Below are 19,801 nucleotides of genomic sequence, written 5' to 3'. Positions count from 1 at the left end.
ATAATACATCATGGTGCTAAGATAAAAGACAAGGCATTGGTTGTATCATTGAATACAGAAAAAAGCTTTTGATCGGATAGAGTGGCCATAGCTATTTCATGTTCTTGCTAACTTTGGACTTGGTGATAACTTCCTTCAATGGATAAAGGTGCTCTATGCTGCTCCAAAAGCCTCTGTAATTACAAATGGCAAATGATCTCCTGTCTTGCAACTTGAATGAGGCAGTGCACAGGTCGGCCCACTATCACCTTTACTCTTTGCATTGGCAGTAGAACTACTTGCAGAGGCCACCCGTACAGATCCAAATATCAGGGGCATTCAAACAGGGGCAAAACAGCACAAATATCATTGTATGCTGATGACATATTACTCTACCTGTGTAATCCTGCCAGGTCTGCTAAGAGAGTTATTGAGCTCATCAGTATGTTGTTTACATTCTCTGACTGTAAAGCTGTTGATGTTTAAAAAAAATGCTACCATAGTATGACTCGATAGTAGTCCAACCCTAACCTTGCCTTACCCGGGGCACAACCACAACACATCGCGATAGGTAGCACATATTGACAGAACACTGGCACGTTTACAGTGCTTGTTTTCACCCGAAGCAGCATGCAAAAGATTTTGACAGCGTGGAAAAGTGGAAGTGATGGAAAGTGAAATGATGGCGACCACGGTGACACTTGGAATTTGGTGAATGAATGTGACAGCATTAGAGAGCGGAAAGAGTATAATTAAACTACTAGATGAACGAAAAGGGGGAAAGACGGTAAAAATAAGAGATCTTCCTTATTGAACTCCCACATGAGCTTCATTTGTGACTGGAGTTGGCTTTGTTAGAATCACTACATCATAAACGGTTGGCTGATTTCACAAAGGTCCTCATGTGACGTGAATCCTGGGACCAATTCGGATTGGTTTGCATAGTCTAGTAATGTTTTTCCTAATGCAAGACCAGCAAACTAGGATCTGGCAGAAACTTCATGCAAAGTCTTGATTAAAAAAAGAAAAGAAAAGAAAACCCTTAATCAGTCAGTAAAGTAGATTAATAGAAAATTAATATTGTTTTCGCCAAAAAAAAAGAAGCATGACCTTTTTATCAGGAGGATTTCGGCACTGATGGATTCAAGCTGCCAGTGAAGAATCTAAAACCTCTGTTCCTGTGTTTGATCTGACTCCTAGCTGAATAACACACTGAATGATTCATTCCTGCATTAGCGGATGGCTTTGGATGACTGCAGAACATTATTTTTATACAATGACTAATTCAAGTCGGACCTCTCCTGCGTTTCCTTTTCTATTCACACATGGCTAAACATTTTAGACAGTGTATGTGTGCTGTTGTTGCATGGTCACCATTCACATCACCGTCATAAGGATTGACCTTGACTGTGGTATTGCTGTAAAATGTGTATGTGTGCGTGCATGTGCATGAAATTATGTGTATGCACGAATTAACTATGCATGAGAGCTTTATGTGTGTACTTTATTGTATGTATTTGTTTATGGTGCGCATGTACGTATGTGTGTAATGTTTGAGTGGTCACAGGTGCCAACATGACGTTAGCGTGTGTGAGTGTGTGTTGTTATGCTTGTGGAGACCAAATGTGTGCTTTCCAGAATCGAGGAATGAGGAAAAGGCCATTCTGCTGGATCACCTTTTCAAAGGGAATAACTAATAGATAAATCTGGGAGTCAGCCTGAAGAATAAGTGAGGGTTTGGTTTGGGTCGGAGAACTCATGGATGTAGTAGCGCAACTGTGGGGAATGGTTTTGGTTGGGGTTTTGTGCGCGCGTGTGTGTGCATGTGTGTGTGTATGTGTGTGTGTGTGTGTGTGGCATCTGTTTTAGGGTTGGGGAAGGGTGCCCAGTCAGCCGTTTTGTGCCATCAGCTTCTGTCTTAACTGTTGCCCTGTCCTACATACACACATAAACAAACGCACAAACAAACACACACTTACTAAGCAGAGCTGTGTCTTATCTCCCTGTATGTAAATGTAATGCACTCACACACACACACACACGTGTATTTTGGTGTGGCGGGCACGAGGGAGGCGTGATTCATCGAAGGAATGACGTCGTGTAGTAATTTTGCTCATTGCATTTGTTTCAACACTCTCTGAGGGCGCCATCTTCCAAGGATCAGAGGCATTGTTTATGAATTAGCTAGCACTATAGCCATTGACTTAGCATGACATTGGCCTTTACCCATACCCTCACCTCACCGAGCTGTTTAAAGAACGTGATCCATTTGCATGTCAGCACTGCAACCCAGGCCATGCTGCACCTCTTGGTTAAGTCCTCCATGTTCCTTCCTTCGTTTCTCTCCCAGGAAGGGAAAGAACAAAACCCATTCTCGAGTTTAACACCGGAGCCATCGTGGGATTTGCTGCGGCAATTCTTCACACAGCAACGCCCAACCATCTGGCCTGCGTGCACTAGCTAATCTAATATCTGCTACTAGCTATATATCCAGTCTAACGTGAAATGTGTAGTAGTGTAACGTGCATGGATAACGAGACACCTTGGTCCTTGACTAATGAGTCTGACCCTTGAGTCGACTGGTTATCGTTGTCGCTTGCGGAGCGGGAGATAGGGGTTCGCGTCCCGGCTGTGGCGGCGGTCTCCCAGATGGCCCCCCGAGTTCGCTACTATATATGTAGCGTTTTGTCCCGAAATATCTGTATTTTACGTCAATATCTGTATATCTAGTGTAGCCAATTATTGTCTTCTCTCGGTTATTAAAACGTGTGTATGCCCTGTCTGATCTTAAAAAATAAGTCAACTTTGCATAAAAAAAGAAGAAAAGAAAGCATCCCTCATCCTGTTTAACCCACAACTCTGTCTTGCAGTTTGCTCACAGTTTTCCCGGGGGGTGTACGCCATCTTCGGGTTCTATGACAAGAAGTCAGTCAACACCATCACGTCGTTCTGCGAGACGCTCCACGTGTCCTTCATCACGCCCTCCTTCCCTGCGGAGGGGATGAACCAGTTCGTCCTCCAGATGAGGCCGGACATCAAGGGGCCGCTGGTGTCTTTAGTGGAGTACTACAAGTGGGAGAAATTTGCCTACCTTTATGACAGCGATAGAGGTAATGATGATACAATTATTATAGTACCTACTTATAAATATGCAGGGGCCATATGACAACTGGGTAACACTTTAGTATGGGGAACGTAGTCACCATTAATTAGGTGCTTATTAGCATGCAAATTGGCAACATATTGGCTCTTAATTGGTCATTATTACGTACTCATTAATGCCTTATTCTGCATGGCCTTATTGTACAACCAGTAAGCCATTAACTATGAGTTTTCCCTCTATAACCTCAGAAGTATTGCTTATTAGTAGTACCATCTCAATATGCTTTGCTTAGTATGGCCTTTATAAGGTGGTAGTACCACAAGAAGAGTTATTCTCCCTTACTAACACTTAATGAATATGGTCTGTTCTTACATAACAACACACAAAACTACAAGTGTTCATAGTGTTAAATTACTCTAAATTAAGTTGTTGTTACTTAGACTATGTTCCCCGTACTAAAGTGACATCTTGATCATTACTAATTCACTAGTAATTAAGTTTTTTTATGTTCCCCATACTAAAGTGTTACCAAAAATTCTTAAAAAGTCGATCTTCCTATAGACCCTTTTCACAAACATACATCCCCTTCGTCATAGCATGGTAACGATTGGTTCTTCCTGTTGCCCACAATGTTAAAAGGCCAACTTCCTGTTGCCTTTGAGTTCATCTGTGACCCCTTACTTTGTGTTTCAACATATTGTGTACTTCAGTACAGGTGTTGTCATTGACATATATCTTTATAGTTCAGTGGTCAGACAACTGTGCAGCTATAAGGTGATTTGACCAAGGCTCACAAAAATGCTAACTGGCTAATCAAGGCTAATGGTAATTTCAGGGATGTTAACATTTTATGACTCTTGATCAAAACACTTTTTTTTAAAGTTGTGCAGACATCTGACACCAGAAACAAAGTTGTGTCAATAACAATCACTTTATTGTGTTATATGCCGTGTTGGAACATAACATAAATGATCACAGACAGACTCGAGGGCGACTGAAAGTTGATTTTTCAACACTGCAGGCAACGGGAAGAAGCAGTCGTTACCCCGATAAGACAAAGGGGAAGTACATAGGTCATGTTTTTGCAAAAAGGTCTATTACTACGTCCATGTCATGGCAGGAGAAGGGATGGAGGACCCAAGTGCAGACGTGGTAAGAGGTGAAACAAAAGATTTACCGGTAGGAAACACGAGGGTATTAGGAACACGAATAATGCCAGGACAGTGACACGGTACAGACATGGCAACATGGAAAGGACATGGTACAGACGTGGAACACTCTGACAACTCACAAACTTAAATGCACAGACACTTGACTGAATAATCAACAACAGCTTTGGAGCAAATGGGTAAGACAGGAAAACAGGGCAGGACTCCGGACTGGAGTGGTGTTGTCAGAGCAGGACAAGACATGAGACATGGAAGCCAGGGCCAGGAGCGGCCATGACAGCTACAGCAAATTCCATCACTACTGCCATTATGTTAAGTGCTTTGAGTTTGCCCGCTTGTCCTCTGGTTACAGGGACATGTTGAAAGATCCTACAAGATCCATACCACATGGCTCTTGTAGTAGCCATGAAACAAAAGAGAACATTTGTAAATACCACTGGATCTAGATGAGAAACCTCTTGGTTCTGCTACCATATGTAAAGTTATTTTTGCAATTACTTCGGGAAGTATTAAAATTGTTACTCTTGGGTCACCATTACAAAACGCATTCTTTATCGTCCTCGTTTAACCGATGGGGTTCCCATGTATTTGTGTGTGTATTTGTAGGTCTTTCCACCCTTCAAGTGATTCTGGACACGGCAGCAGAGAAGAAATGGGTGGTCACAGCAATAAATGTTGGAAACCTCAAAGACGAGAGAAAAGATGAGGCCTATCGCTCTCTGTTTCAGGTAAACACCCAAATTCTTCATTCACATTAAACACATAGAAATCTGTTGAAATCATCAATCAGTCAAAATAAAAAAAAACCCCAACAAACCGTGACCCTTTAGAGAGCTTCATGCTATTATAAGTCATCTCTCCATATTGAGTTAATAATAATATAATGATAATAATAATAATAAACTTTATTTATATAGCGCTTTTCTTAACCATGTTATAAACTGCTCTACAAAAGAAATAAAACCGGACAAGCCAAAAATGAGAACAAGACCAAAAGACGTGAGCACAGAGGAGATAAAGACAATAAATGAATAAGACCAAATAAATAGGAATAAAAATAAAAGTTCTAAAAGTTTCTAAAGGTTTTTATATAGAAAAGTTTTAAGAAGAGATTTAAAAGAAGCTAGAAACTTAGTGTGTCTGAGTTCAGTAGGCAGAGAGTTCCATAGTGTGGGGGTTCTAACAACAAAAGCTCGATCACCCTTTGTGTCAAACCAAGACCTGGGAATAACCAGCGGGGCTTCATCTGCGGACCTTAATGGTCGAGAGGGTGTACACCAGGTCAATAAATCAGAGATGTATTTAGGAGCAAGACTGTTAAATGCCTTAAAAGTGAACAGTTAAATTTTAAAATCCATTCGAAATCGAACAGGGAGCCAGTGTAGGGAGGCAAGCACAGGAGTGATATGGTCATGTTTTTTTGTCCCGGTGATGAGCCGAGCAGCAGCATTTTGTGCCAACTGCAGACAGTGGAGGGAGCCCTTTCTGACACCTGAATAAAGTGCATTGCAATAATCAAGGTGAGAATAGAGAAAAGCATGTACAACGTTTTGTAGATCAACAGTTGATTAAAATGACCTAATTTTAGAGATTATCTTGAGCTGGAAGAAACTGAACAACATTTTTTTTTGGACTTGATTATGAAAACAGAGGTTAGCATCGAATATTACCCCTAGAGTCCTAGCAGCCCGCTTAATACTATTTGACAGACCACCAAGATTAGTACGAAAAAGGCTGATGGAATTTGAGGGACCAAATAGAATGACCTCCGACTTATCATTAAATTTAAGAAAATGTTGGAACATCCAGAATTTAATATCAGAGAGGCAAGTTGTGAGATTTGCTAGGATGCTAGGATCTGTGGGTTCTGGTGGCATGTATAACTGTGTGTCATCAGCATAAAAATGGTAAAACACCCCATGATTTTGAATAACCTGGCCAAGAGGCAACATGTATATAGTAAACAGAAGGGGGCCAAGAACTTAGCCTTGAGGCACACCACAATTCATCTGAGCCATCAAGGAAGTAGAGTTACCCAGAACAACAGAAACAGTTCTGTTGAAGAGGTATGAGCATAAATAACTAAGTCGAGCCCTTGGTGCCTACCTAAGTCTAAGCAATGTAAGACGATACTGTGATCGACTGTGTCAAGGGCAGTGCTTAAATCTAAAAGAACTAAAATCGAGCAATTAGATCTGTCGGTAGTCAACCATAGGTCATTAGTGACCTTAACAAGACCTGTCTCGGTACTATGAGGTGCTGTAAAACCAGACTGGAAGCTGTTAAAAACAGTTAGTATTCATAAAAGATATCAGTTAAGATGAAATTGTTTTTTGCAGAATCTTAGATAACAAAGACAATTTAGAAATTGGTCTGTAGTTACTTAAAGACAGGTGATCCAAATTAGGTTTCTTTAGCAATGGGTGAACAATGGCATGTTTAAAGAAAGAAAGAAAGCCGCTTTATTTTGTCATTGTATTTTTACAATGAATTGTATTCTTACAATGGATTTGTTCTCTGCATTTAAGCCATACTATTGTATAGGAGCAGTGGGCAGCTGCAGTGCCCGGGGACCAACTCCAGTTCTTCTTTCCATTGCCTTGGTCAGGGGCACAGGCAGGAGTATTAACCCCAACATGCATGTCTTTTTTTTAATATGGGAGGAACCCGGAGCACCCAGAGGAAACCCAAGCAGATACGGGGAGAACATGCAAACTCCACACAAAAAGGACCTGGGATGGTCTGGGGTTCAAACCTATGACCATGTTGCTGTGAGGCAACAGTGCTAACCACTGGACCATCCTGAAACTTATAAAACTGTCTGGAAAAGGACCAGAGGCCAGAGAAGTATTAACAATTTGCAGAACAGGGCTAACAATGGAAAAACCTCCTTGAGCAGCTTAGTGGGGCTGATGCTTAAGATACAGGCAGAGGCGTTCATATGAGGGCCTGTATTCTCTAACGCTGAAACTGTAATCGGTTGAAACTGGGTAAAGAGGCAGAATTAAATGGGGAATGGAAAGAGTGCAAGGGCCAGGCTGGATTTGGGACCTGAGTGAGAAATGTTTCGGACAGCTCAACATCCGGTTCAGAAAAAGAAGTGGAGGGGCCAGAAAAAGAAGTGGAGGGACAATTAATAACAGAATCAATTACCCTAAAGAGAACTTAATGACTGTGGTTATTTCTAGATATCAATTTACAGAAGTCAGCTGATCTCGCATTCTTAACGGCTTTCTGGTAAATTAACCTTTGTTTTTTAAGGGTGTTATGTGCTATTTTGGACTTGTTGACCTTCCATTTCCGTTCAGATTTTTCTACAGTCTTTTAAGGGCTTGGGTGTGACGGTTCAGCCAGGGGAGGTTATTTGAGTTGATCCCTTTAATTGCTGCTTGTGGCTGTTTTCTAATTATATATTCATCTATTGTTTTCTTCTCTGTGTTTTAGGATCTGGAAATCCGTAAAGAACGACGCATTATCCTGGACTGTGAACAAGACAAAGTTAAAGACATCATGGAGCAGGTTAGCATCTACAATACACCTACTACCTTATTACGAATATATTCACTACTATCATGTTAAAAAAGGCACACTACGTTTACCACAAACCACTTTAGTGTGCTATACTACTTCATACTACATTACACTACTACGCCACTGCAGCTATCATCCTGTGTGAGTGGGAAAAGGCCGAGATCAAGTCATTACAGGACAGACAATCGTGTACAACAGCTTTTGAGCCTTCTGAAATTTAGCACATTTTGTTGCAGAATAAAATGGCTGCAAAGAATAAGGGGTTGTAATTTTTTAGATTAACGTAAAGTGAGGTATTCTTTAAAAAAAAGGGAAGAACCTCTACTAGAGACAGTTTGTGATTTAACATTGAGGTTGCACATGAATTAACTTATAGTAAATAAACTGGTGTAGTTGTAACCATTAAAATCAATATAATTTGGTAGCAATTTTCAAAAAACAGGATGCTGTCTGAAAACAGAGACTGATGTCACTATAACATCTTAGTGAGAGGAGTCAAGTCAAGTCAGATTTATTTGTATAGCCCAATATCCCGAAATTACAAATTTGCCTCAAGGGGCTTTACAGCAACAAAACACAAGGAGTGTAGCTAACGACTGTGTATTCTACAAATGGTATTATCAATGACATTAGATGTTTGACTTTGGTGTCATTACTTCATTATCTGGATGCCAGCGGGACATTACAACCGCTAACTCACCATTTTGCCCGAAAACTTTTATAAGTTGTTATAAGTTGTCAGCATTTCAGTGAAACTGTAGGGTTTAGCATCAGCTCATGGAATGTGGACTCCAAAAGCAGGGTTAAAAAAACAACTTTAAATTTATTATTTTTGCATTGTGGTTTTTCTTGTTCAGATTTACAATTCATTTTGATAGGTAGGTAAACAAATGTAATAAATCTGAAGATTGTTGTGTTGTTATTCTGTGTTAAGTACACTGAGAGAGTCACAAAACCAGAGTCGCAGTCCATGTCTGTACAAACCTACATGGCCAGTAAACATGATTCTGATTGTGACGTAAAATGTTCTGTATCATAATTATGATTTTATTATGGGTGTTTCTTTTCCTTCAGGTCATCACTATTGGGAGGCATGTGAAAGGATACCACTACATCATCGCTAACCTTGTAAGTCTGTCTCTCTAGGAGTCGGACACAACCTGACCATGAAACAGGGCTCCACAGCTGGTCTCATACACTGTTGAGGACTTGGCTTCAGCTGCCCCGGCTACAACGCAGGGCGGGCCTCTGGTTTCATGGGGGGTTTGTGGACTTTTCTGAGTGGAAAGAAGGTGTTCAGTTTTCAGATATCAAAGAAGCATTCTGTTGACTTTAATTCAGGCAAATTCACGTGAAGAAAAATGGGCCACAAGTCAAATGGCACTTTAGCCTGTTTCTATTGAGTAAATAGATGTAATAGAACTTACCTACTGTTGATCTCACCACATCTGCCCACACTGAATGTGAATATGACTGTTTTTGTTTTTGACAGTAGAAATTGATGGCAAGTCAAACACTGGGGGGGTGTCCGGGTGGCGTGGCGGTCTATTCCGTTGCCTACCAAAACAGGGATCGCCGGTTCGAATCCCCGTGTCACCTCCGGCTTAGTCAGGCGCCCCTACAGACACAATTGGCCGTGTCTGCGGGTGGGAAGCCGGATGTGGGTATGTGACCTGGTCGCTGCAGTAGCGCCTCCTCTGGTTGGTCGGGGCGCCTGTTCAGGTGGAAGGGGGACTGGGGGGAATAGCGTGATCCTCCCAAGCGCTACCTCCCCCTGGTGAAACTCCTCACTGTCAGGTGAAAAGAAGCGGCTGGTGACTCCACATGTATGGGAGGAGGCATGTGGTAGTCTGCAGCCCTCCCCGGATCAGCAGAGGGGGTGGAGCAGAGACCGGGACGGCTCGGAAGAGTGGGGTAATTGGTCAAGTACAACTGGGGAGAAAAATGGGGGGAAAATCCTTAAAAAAATAGACACCAGAGGGGAACATGTTAAAACTTAACACAATGCATCTGACATACAGAATATCACAGAGATAGGTTTATTAAATAAAGGATCTTGATGACCAGCCGTGTCATCGAGGACAAACATCGGCCTGCAGAGACTTGTCGTGGGGTTTTATTGTGGCAGCTAAAGTGAGAGGAGGCTCTAGCAGAGACATAGCTCATACACGCTAATGGAATCATGCAGAATTAGCTCCAGAAGGGTTTTGATCAGTGGTTCTCAAACCGGTCTTCAAGGACTGACAGGACTGCTGTTTTTCTAGTCGCTCAGGTTGGTAAGTTTATTTACCTTTTGTGCCAGGTCTACATAATGACCAATAGAGGGAATACCTGACAGATCGGGTGAATGCAATTAAATACCTGGCAGAATAGAAACCCAGTAGTACCGGTGGTACCGAGCATCTGTTTGAAAGCCACTGGTTTACACGAGTGGCTCCATGCTGGTGCTTGTTTTATAGATGAACACAGCACAGTGTGTAAAGTGTTGTTCTTACCAGCTGTACTAGAATTTGCACATCAACTTCAAATACTTGCTGTATATAACATAATATACTTTTTTTAGATATATATATATCAAACCTCATATTTTGATTTTTATTCATTCATCTATCCCTTATCCATCACTGGGTGGCAGGTGGGGAGACACCCCCCCCTTTTTATTTTTCTATTTTCTTTTCTTTCTTTGGATTTTTAATCACACAAACTGCACCCCCAAGCCCCCAAACCATCCAGAGAGTTTTTCACTGGAATGTGTCCTTAACACTTAAGATTTGATCATATATATATATTATAAATGACAGTGATCAACACAATTCAGACGTCGGTCCAACATAAGAGTGGTCCCGTCATTACATCCGGCATGATCTGACTATGTGTGTGTTTGTTTCTGTCCAGGGTTTTGTAGATGGGGATCTCTCTAAAATCCAGTATGGAGGAGCCAATGTGTCTGGGTTTCAGATCGTAGACTTCGATGATCCTGTGGTGGCGAAGTTCGACCAGCGATGGGAAGCTCTGGAGGAGAAGGAGTACCCCGGAGCGGACATGAGGATCAGGGTACGATCACTGTCACCAACTACATGATTAGCAAAGCGAAACTGGCGTGTCCGCCATAGATTTCTGTCCCAAGAAATGTGGTGGTATGTTTCACAAAGATGCATTCTGTGCAACAAAAATAGCGCGTGTAAGACAACGCGCAGCAGTTCAAATAAAGGCAAGTAGACGAACTAAAATAGTTTCATTTTCAGCCACAAAAATCAAAAGACACAAACTGAACACTGTGGACAAAATGGAGTGTTGCGTCTCCGTTTCATGCACGAAATGAAACGGAGAGTTTTTGGATTGACAGCTTACTGACAGTTGACAGCTTAACACTTGACACCCCAAATGATTTAACCAACTTAAATGTGTTGAAGGGGGGGTCCGGTTGGCGTAGCGGTCTATTCTGTTGCCTACCAACACGGGGATCACTGGTTCGAATCCCTGTGTTACCTCCGGCTTGGTCGGGCGTCCCTACAGAAACAATTGGATCGGCAGAGGGGGTGGAGCAGCGACCGGGACGGCTTGGAAGAGTGGGGTATTTGGCCAAATACAACTGGGGGGAATAAGAGGGATGCATAAATAAATAAATAAATAAATGTGTTGAAGAACACAGAATGTCAGTTTAAACCGGTGGTTCTCAAACTTTGTCTGTTATGCCCCCTTTGGAGAAAGAAAAATGTTCATGTCCTCCGCCCCCAACAAAATGGTGACAAAATGGACCCAGTTTAACTTTATTTAAATAAGATCAAGATCATGAACATTCCTTTCCCCTTTCAGTAATTTCTGTTGTGCAAATAACAAACACAAGTCCCACTTCAACTTTATCAGCTCTTTTTGTGACGTGTCACTAGACTGCTCCATCAGTCTGTGCTTTTTCAAAAGCAAAATTTAAAAATCACTTTGCTAGAACAGTAACAATAAAGTTCAATCTGTGCAAAAAAGAGCACGTGCAGATATTTGGGGAAAACGATGAGCAAGTCAGCTTGTGAGAGCTCGAGTCTTATCACCGCACTAGTGGTTGCAGAACCTGTTTTGCACTGCACATCTTTTGGAAACGGGGTTGCAGGCTTGATACCGCCACTCTCAAGTCATACTCCATGTTGAGCTTAGATCTCTACTTTGTTTTAAGTGAGGCAACAGCGGAAAAGCCCATTTCTCAGAGATAGGATGCGGCGAAGGGCAGCAGAATGCCCACAGCCCTCTGTCCTATGAGTGGATACTGCCCCCACCACACCAAGCCAGAATTCACTCAGTGTCTGAGCTGTAAAGCTCGGCCTCAGGGTGGAGTCAGAGGTCATCTCCATGAACTGGTCCTCGTCAGCAGAGCTGAAACCAGCAGGTGCTGCTGCACTGAATGGATCTGTCACCCAGTCATACTGAGCACTGTTGTTTGGGAAGTATTTTTGAGCGAGTTCTCTCAGGTAAGAGATGTGCTCCTGAGACACGACATCACCGTGGTGGCTCCAGAATCACTGGTTTCAACAAATTCACTCAGATTCTCAAAGAAATCAGTATTTCCTTGATCAAGTCGCCTGCCCCACATCTCGAGCGTTCGAGTGAATGCACTGATCTCGTCTGCCAGGTGAGGAAGGTGCTTGAAGCTGGAGATTTAATTCATTCAGATTTCCAGATATATCGCTGATATAGGCCAGTTTCAACAGAAATTGTTCATCACTAAACTTGCTTACAACTTCATGCATACGCTCCTCCTCCAGAAACAGGCGCATTTCCTCTCTGAGCTCAAAGACTCGCGACAACTCTTCACCTCTCGAGAGCCACCTAGCCTCACTGTGAAACAACGCAGCTGAATGTTCAGCTCCCACCTCCTCACAAAGTGCAGAGAACTGCCGCACTCTCGGGGGTCTTGTTTTGATGGAATTGACCACGCTAAACAACATCAGTCAAACCCTGTTTTAGGTCAGGGCTAGTCTGTCTTGATGTTGGTGCTTCTCTGTGGATGACACAGTGCGTCCATTGCGCATTTGGTGAGACCCTCTCGATTAGTGCCTGATAGCCCTCCGTTTTCCCTGCCATGGTCTGTGCACAAACTCCACACAGAGGACGACCTGGGATGACCCCAAGGTTGGACTACCCCGGGGTTCGAACCCAGGACCTTCTTGCTGTGAGGTGACTGCACTAGCCACTGCGCCACTGTGCCACCACCAACACCGCCAATAGCGAATTAAATTTTTTAGGCTGGCTCTTTGTGGTGATTGCATGTTCTCCCTGTGTCTGCGTGGGTTTCCTCCGGGTGCTCGGGTTTCCTTCCACAGTCCAGAGACATGTAGGTCAGGTGAATTGGCCGTACTATATTGTTCCTAGGCTCCAGCATCCCGCGACCTCAATTGAGATAAGCGGCTTGGATAACGGATGGATGGTCTGTGCACCATCCGTGCAAACGCCCGCACAGTTCTCCCATTTCAGCCCACGTTCTGTCAGGTAAGAGTCAACAGTCAGTCATACGTGTTGATGGCTTGGATCTTATTCCTCCCATTCAGCTGGCTCCTCAGGACCTGCCTCACTTTCTGGAGGTATTTGGCTGTAGCTCACCTCCTTACTGCCTCCTTGTGGTTTTCATTTGCCTGTGGGATACCCAGGTACTTGTAACTGTCCTGTATGTCTGTTATCCTGCCATCTGGTAATTCAACCCCTTCAGTGATCACCACCGTTCCCCTTTTTGCCACCATTCGACCGCACTTGTCCAGTCCGAATGACATCCTGATGTCATCGCTGTAGATCCTGGTGAGGTGGATCAGCGAGTCCATGTCTAGGCTAAATTTCAGTCCTTACATACATTGCTGATCAGGTTTTAAGGATGTTTTTCATGTGTGTGTTGCAGTACACTTCAGCCCTGACGTTTGACGCTGTCCAGGTGATGACCGAAGCATTTCGCTTTCTCCACAAGCAGCGAATAGACATGAGTCGGCGTGCCAACAGCGGTGACTGCTTGGCCAATCCTGCGGTGCCGTGGGCCCAGGGGGTGGAGATTGAACGTGCCCTCAAACAGGTGACTATGACCATAGTCTGAACCCACCAAGGAAAAGGGACGTGACAAGTTTCTCTCTAGAGCTTTAGTACCATTGCAGCAAATGGTAGAGGGGGTAAAGGTCCGTTTACCTGTGCATGTGTAATTCCTTCAGGCTATTTTTTCTTCCATTATCTTTAAACAGCTTGTATATAGCCTAACTGATTTTGGATCAGACTGAAAATGTGAAATAAGGGATGACGGCTAATAAACAAGCCACTGATATCTGAAATGAATGATATTGCTGATCTGTTCTGAATAAAATAAGCAAAAAGAGTGAAATAAAAATATAAATGTTTCATTGTTGCTGTGAGACCTGTGGGCATGGAGGGACAGGGGAAAAGGAAGAAACAAACCGGGGAAATAGGCTACTTTTCATGATGGAGCAGGACGGGATACGTAGGCGCGAACGAGAGGGAGGACAGTGGAATGGTGAGGATGCAAGGAGTGGAGGTGACGAAGGCGTATGAGTTTAAATACTTGGGGTCAACTGTCCAAAGTAACGAGGAGTGCAGGAGAGAGGTGAAGAAGAGGGTGCAGGCAGGGTGGAGTGGGTGGAGAAGAGTGTCAGGAGTGATGTGTGACAGAAGGGTACCAGCAAGAGTTAAAGGGAAGGTTTACAAGATGGTGGTGAGACCAGCTATGTTATATGGTTTGGAGACAGTGGCACTGATGAAAAGACAGGAGGTGGAGGAGCTGGAGGTGGCAGAGGTGAAGATGATAAGATTTTCATTGGGAGTGATGAAGAAGGACAGGATTAGGAAGGAGTATATTAGAGGGACAGCTCAGGTTGGACGGTTTGGAGACAAAGCAAGAGAGACAAGATTGAGATGGTGTGGACATGTGTGGAGGAGAGATGCTGGGTATACTGGGAGAAGGATGCTGAATATGGAGCTGCCAGGGAAGAGGAGAAGAGGAAGGCCAAAGAGGAGGTTTATGGAGGTGGTGAGGGAGGACATGCAGGTGGCTGGTGTGACAGAGGAAGGCGCAGAGGACAGGAAGAGATGGAAACGGATGATCCACTGTGGCGCCCCCTAACGGGAGCAGCTAAAAGTAGCAGTAGGCTATTTTTCATGACTAGAAGACAGCACTAGCGTACTTAGCTAAAAGTCAATATATAAAGGAGACAGAAAAGTCTACAGTGATTAATCTCTCTGATCGTAAGCACTGTGTTGTACTGACACTGTGAAAGAAGCTTCATTTTTATCATTTGTTTGGCAGCAGCCCAGACTTTGTCTCGCTGCTGCTACAAGCACGTAAGCTGACAGAGGACACGAGTGACTATTGGCCTCCTGTGTTTGTGAAAAGACATGTAAGGTTAACCAGATATTCAGCGGAAACCGGCTCTTGAACATCATTTCCCAAGCTGAATCTGATTGATCTTAAAAAATGGCAGGTGAGCCTGGTAGTGGCTGGCGTAGCTCAGAATTATGCCAAAAGTTTCCCCCTGCACCATTTAACCAGACAGAGTCAATACACTTTCTATTCAGTCAATTCAAAATGTGAAAATGGTACAACATGGATGACAAATAATTGTGTGTTTGTGTGTGTGTGTGTGTGCGCGTGCATGCCTAGGTACGTGTGGACGGTTTAACAGGGAACATTCAGTTTGACCAGTACGGAAAGAGAGTCAATTACTCCGTCACCATTATGGAGCTGAAAAACAACGGCCCTGTTAAGGTAACTGACAGGTGGATGAACGTACAGTTATACATTTGTCTTGGTGCTCATAACCCAGGTAAGGAAATCCCAGAGCGGTGAACCAGTTCTACCGTCCGGACACAACGTTTACTGACAGAAACAGATACGTTTCATCGTCATCTAAGGGCCCGGACACACCGACCCCACTGCTGCTTCGCCTCACGTCGCCTGCCGTCCGGGCCAGAAAGCAGCGCTTGAACACACCGCAAAGACTGCAGCCCACGGCCCTGATTCGCTAGCTCCCCACCGATTCGCTAAGCCGAACAGCCAATCAGAGTGATCCCTCTCACCGACGGGCTCCGCCCATTCAACATGCTGGATTGGCAGAAAAGCAGGGGTCCGACTAGTGCCGACGGTGCAGAACACCTCAGAAACTAGGGTCACAGCCGCTCCCCGACGGCTGGTGTGTCAGGGCCCTTAGCTCTCCTGTGTTGTGCCATCCTCTTGGCCAGCGTCTGTTTAGTTTCCCCGATGGACAACTCACGGCAACCCTCCTGGCACCTAACAGGGTACACTATTGCTCTGTTTGTGCCGGGGGACCCGATCCTTGGGGTGGACCAACTTCTGGCTCAGTGTGTTTTGGGGTTTGAAAGCAACTGAGACGCGGTGTTTGGAAAATAAACGTCTCAACGGTTCCGACACTCCCGCCACATACAGAAGCACCACTGGTCTACGCTTAGGCAGCTGTCGTCCTTCTCCTGTCTTGGATCGGCTGGTCCACTGTTTGGGGTCTTCCTGGCTTTGACAAATGCCCAGTTAGGATAACTACACTTAACCAGGGCCTTCCCCTTCCCAGGCCATGTGTACACATATGCATATATAACTTACGTTAGATACAAGAGTAAGCGGTATCTACAGAATTGGTGTCAGTGTTTGTGAGACCATAGGTGTATTTGTCCAGTTACTGAGACCTGTCAGAGTTTGCACGTGTGTCTGTTTTCAGATTGGCTACTGGAACGAGGTCGATAAGATGGTGGTGACCAAGTCTGACCTCTACCCTAACGACACCATGGGCATGGAGAACAAGACCGTCATCGTGACTACTATACTGGTAATACAGAATGACTACTCAACAGACTGCTGCAATGCATCTTCAAGTAAAAAGAGAACTGTCGAGGGCCCCCGAGTGGTGTGGCGGTCTATTCCGTTCTCTACCAACACAGGGATCGCCGGTTCGATTCCCCGTGTTACCTCCAGCTTGGTCGGGCGTCCCCACAGACACAGTTGGCCGTGTCTGCGGGTGGGAAGCCAGATGTGGGTATGTGTCCTGGTCGCTGCACTAGCGCCTCCTCTGGTCTGTCGTGGCGCCTGTTCGGGGGGGGGGTAGCGTGATCCTCCCACGTGCTACGTCCCCCTGGTGAAACTCCTCACTGTCAGGTGAAAAGAAGCGGCTGGTGACTCCACATGTATGGGAGGAGGCATGTGGTAGTCTGCAGCCCTCCCCGGATCAGCAGAGGGGGTGGAGCAGAGACCGGGACGGCTCGGAGGAGTGGGGTAATTGGCTAAATACAATTGGGGAGATAAAGGGGGGGGGGAAATCCCCCTCCCAAAAAAAGAGAATTGTCAAAAGTGTAAGCTTGTCAGCAGCAGCAGCACTGTGTTGGTAATATAACAGTTGTGAAAGGGCATTACCCACGTGCCAGGTGGGGCATTACCCACGTGCCAGGTGGGGCATTACCCACGTGCCAGGTGGGGCATTACCCACGTGCCAGGTGGGGCATTACCCACGTGCCAGCTGTAGGTCTCTCTCTTCTTCTACTTTAACACGAGGTTTCCCAGAGGTTAGTCACATGAAAGCCTTAGGAACAGGTGTATCAGTTAGTCCCCACCCCCCACCCCCACCCCCGAGGTCACCACGGCGTCCTGTTGTGTAGTTCTCTGGGAGAACGAGCAGCCGGTCTCGTAGTGTTGAGCCAACAGACCCAGAGTGTTGCATTATTGAGACAGTCGTCTGGCCTTCTGCCTCAGCTTTCTGTCTGTGTGTGTTCACGTGCAGGAAGCCCCTTACGTCATGCTGAAGAAGAACGCCGAGCTGTTTCAGGACAACGATCGCTACGAAGGTGTGTTAATGTGTGTGATACTGATATCCAGCAGTGAGCAAAATACTACCATTTAATCCAATGTCTAATACCAGCACAAGTTTATCAAGACGTTAATGGGTTTTACACTTGACATTAACGATCTGGCCTTTCACAGAAATAGATAAATAAATAAATATATCTACTATAAAATAGCTATCTATCTATCTATAAATATAAAATATATCTATAAATATAAAATATAATAAAATGTATCTACTATATAGCTACTATAAAATATCTATCTAAATATAAAATATAAATATAACAAATTATAATATATCTACTATAGAATATATAAATATAAAATATATCTACTATATATCTATTATAGTATATAAATATCAATATAATATAAAATATATATCTACTATAGTATATATAAACGTAAAATATAAATAATATAAACTAGAATATATCTACTATAAAATATCTATCTATCTATCTATCTATCTATCTATCTATCTATCTATCTATCTATAAATATAAAATATATCTATAAATATAAAATGTAATAAAATGTATCTACTATATAGCTACTATAAAATATCTATATCTAAATATAAAATATAAATATAACAAATTATAATATATCTACTATAGATCTACTATAGAATATATAAATATAAAATATATCTACTATATATCTATTATAGTATATAAATATCAATATAATATAAAATATATATCTACTATAGTATATATAAATGTAAAATATGAATAATATAAACTAGAATATATCTACTATAAAATATGTATCTATATATAAATATTAAATATATAAAATAGAATATATCTACTATAAAATATCTATATATAAATATAAAATATGAATGTAATATAAAATATATCTACTATAATATAAAATCTAATATAAAAATATGATAAGAAATATAATATAGCTGCTATAAGATATGTCTGTGGTGCCTGCATTAAAAAATGTACAATATATATTTAAATAAAAGAAAACAAAACGTTTGTCGGCAGCACATCCAGTCATACTGTCAGTCACTACAAGTGCTCCATTTCCCAGCCAATAGTGTGGAAACCTTCAGAAATTCTTCATGGAAACACAGAAGGTAGACACTGGTCACATGTCATATGAGTACTTTGGCATGTTGCTGTACTGAAGTATGCGTTTCAGTACAAAGGGAGCGTGTTCTGATGCAGGCAGTTCAGGTAGTTTTCTGTTGTGATGCAGGTAGTTTTCTGTTCTGGTGCAGGTATTTCTCTGTTCTGATGCAGCTAGTTTTCTGTTCTGATGCAGGTAGTTTTCTGTTCTGATGCAGGTAGTTTTCTGTTGTGATGCAGGTAGTTTTCTGTTCTGATGCTGGTATGTCTCTTCTCTGATGCAGGTAGTTTTCTGTTCTGATGCAGATAGTTTTCTGTTGTGATGCAGGTAGTTTTCTGTTGTGATGCAGGTAGTTTTCTGTTGTGATGCAGGTAGTTTTCTGTTGTGATGCAGGTAGTTTTCTGTTGTGATGCAGGTAGTTTTCTGTTCTGATGCAGGTAGTTTTCTGTTGTGATGCAGGTAGTTTTCTGTTCTGGTGCAGGTAGGTTTCTGTTGTGATGCAGGTAGTTTTCTGTTGTGATGCAGGTAGTTTTCTGTTCTGATGAAGATAGGTTTCTGTTGTGATGCAGGTAGTTTTCTGTTCTGGTGCAGGTAGTTTTCTGTTCTGATGCCGGTAGTTTTCTGTTCTGATGCCGGTATGTCTCTTCTCTGATGCAGATAGTTTTCTGTTCTGATGCAGATAGTTTTCTGTTCTGATGCAGGTAGTTTTCTGTTCTGATGTAGGTAGTTTTCTGTTCTGATGCAGGTAGTTTTCTGTTCTGATGCAGGTAGTTTTCTGTTGTGATGCAGGTAGTTTTCTGTTGTGATGCAGGTAGTTTTCTGTTGTGATGCAGGTAGTTTTCTGTTCTGATGCAGGTAGTTTTCTGTTCTGATGAAGATAGGTTTCTGTTGTGATGCAGGTAGTTTTCTGTTGTGATGCAGGTAGTTTTCTGTTGTGATGCAGGTAGTTTTCTGTTCTGATGAAGATAGGTTTCTGTTGTGATGCAGGTAGTTTTCTGTTATGACGCAGGTAGTTTTCTGTTGTGATGCAGGTAGTTTTCTGTTCTGATGAAGATAGGTTTCTGTTGTGATGCAGGTAGTTTTCTGTTCTGGTGCAGGTAGTTT

At 43.1% G+C, this 19,801-nt stretch overlaps 1 protein-coding gene across 2 annotated transcripts in view; it reads left to right on the top strand.

Annotated features, from left to right (window-relative positions):
- Positions 1-19,801, top strand: part of LOC130113397 (glutamate receptor 2-like) — a 75,153-nt gene that overhangs the window by 19,820 nt on the left and 35,532 nt on the right. For both annotated transcript variants that reach the window (XM_056280991.1, XM_056280989.1), the window contains exons 2-10: positions 2,850-3,089; positions 4,858-4,979; positions 7,696-7,770; positions 8,857-8,910; positions 10,678-10,836; positions 13,661-13,828; positions 15,422-15,526; positions 16,491-16,598; positions 17,544-17,607. In XM_056280991.1, the coding sequence (XP_056136966.1) occupies positions 2,850-3,089; positions 4,858-4,979; positions 7,696-7,770; positions 8,857-8,910; positions 10,678-10,836; positions 13,661-13,828; positions 15,422-15,526; positions 16,491-16,598; positions 17,544-17,607 (1,095 nt within the window). The remainder of the gene's footprint in view (positions 1-2,849; positions 3,090-4,857; positions 4,980-7,695; positions 7,771-8,856; positions 8,911-10,677; positions 10,837-13,660; positions 13,829-15,421; positions 15,527-16,490; positions 16,599-17,543; positions 17,608-19,801) is intronic.

The sequence above is a fragment of the Lampris incognitus genome, chromosome 5, assembly GCF_029633865.1.
Source record: "Lampris incognitus isolate fLamInc1 chromosome 5, fLamInc1.hap2, whole genome shotgun sequence".
NCBI classification, from domain to species: Eukaryota; Metazoa; Chordata; class Actinopteri; order Lampriformes; family Lampridae; genus Lampris; species Lampris incognitus.
Note: the sequence above shows the minus strand (reverse complement) of the source record. Positions and strands in the feature narration are given on the sequence as shown.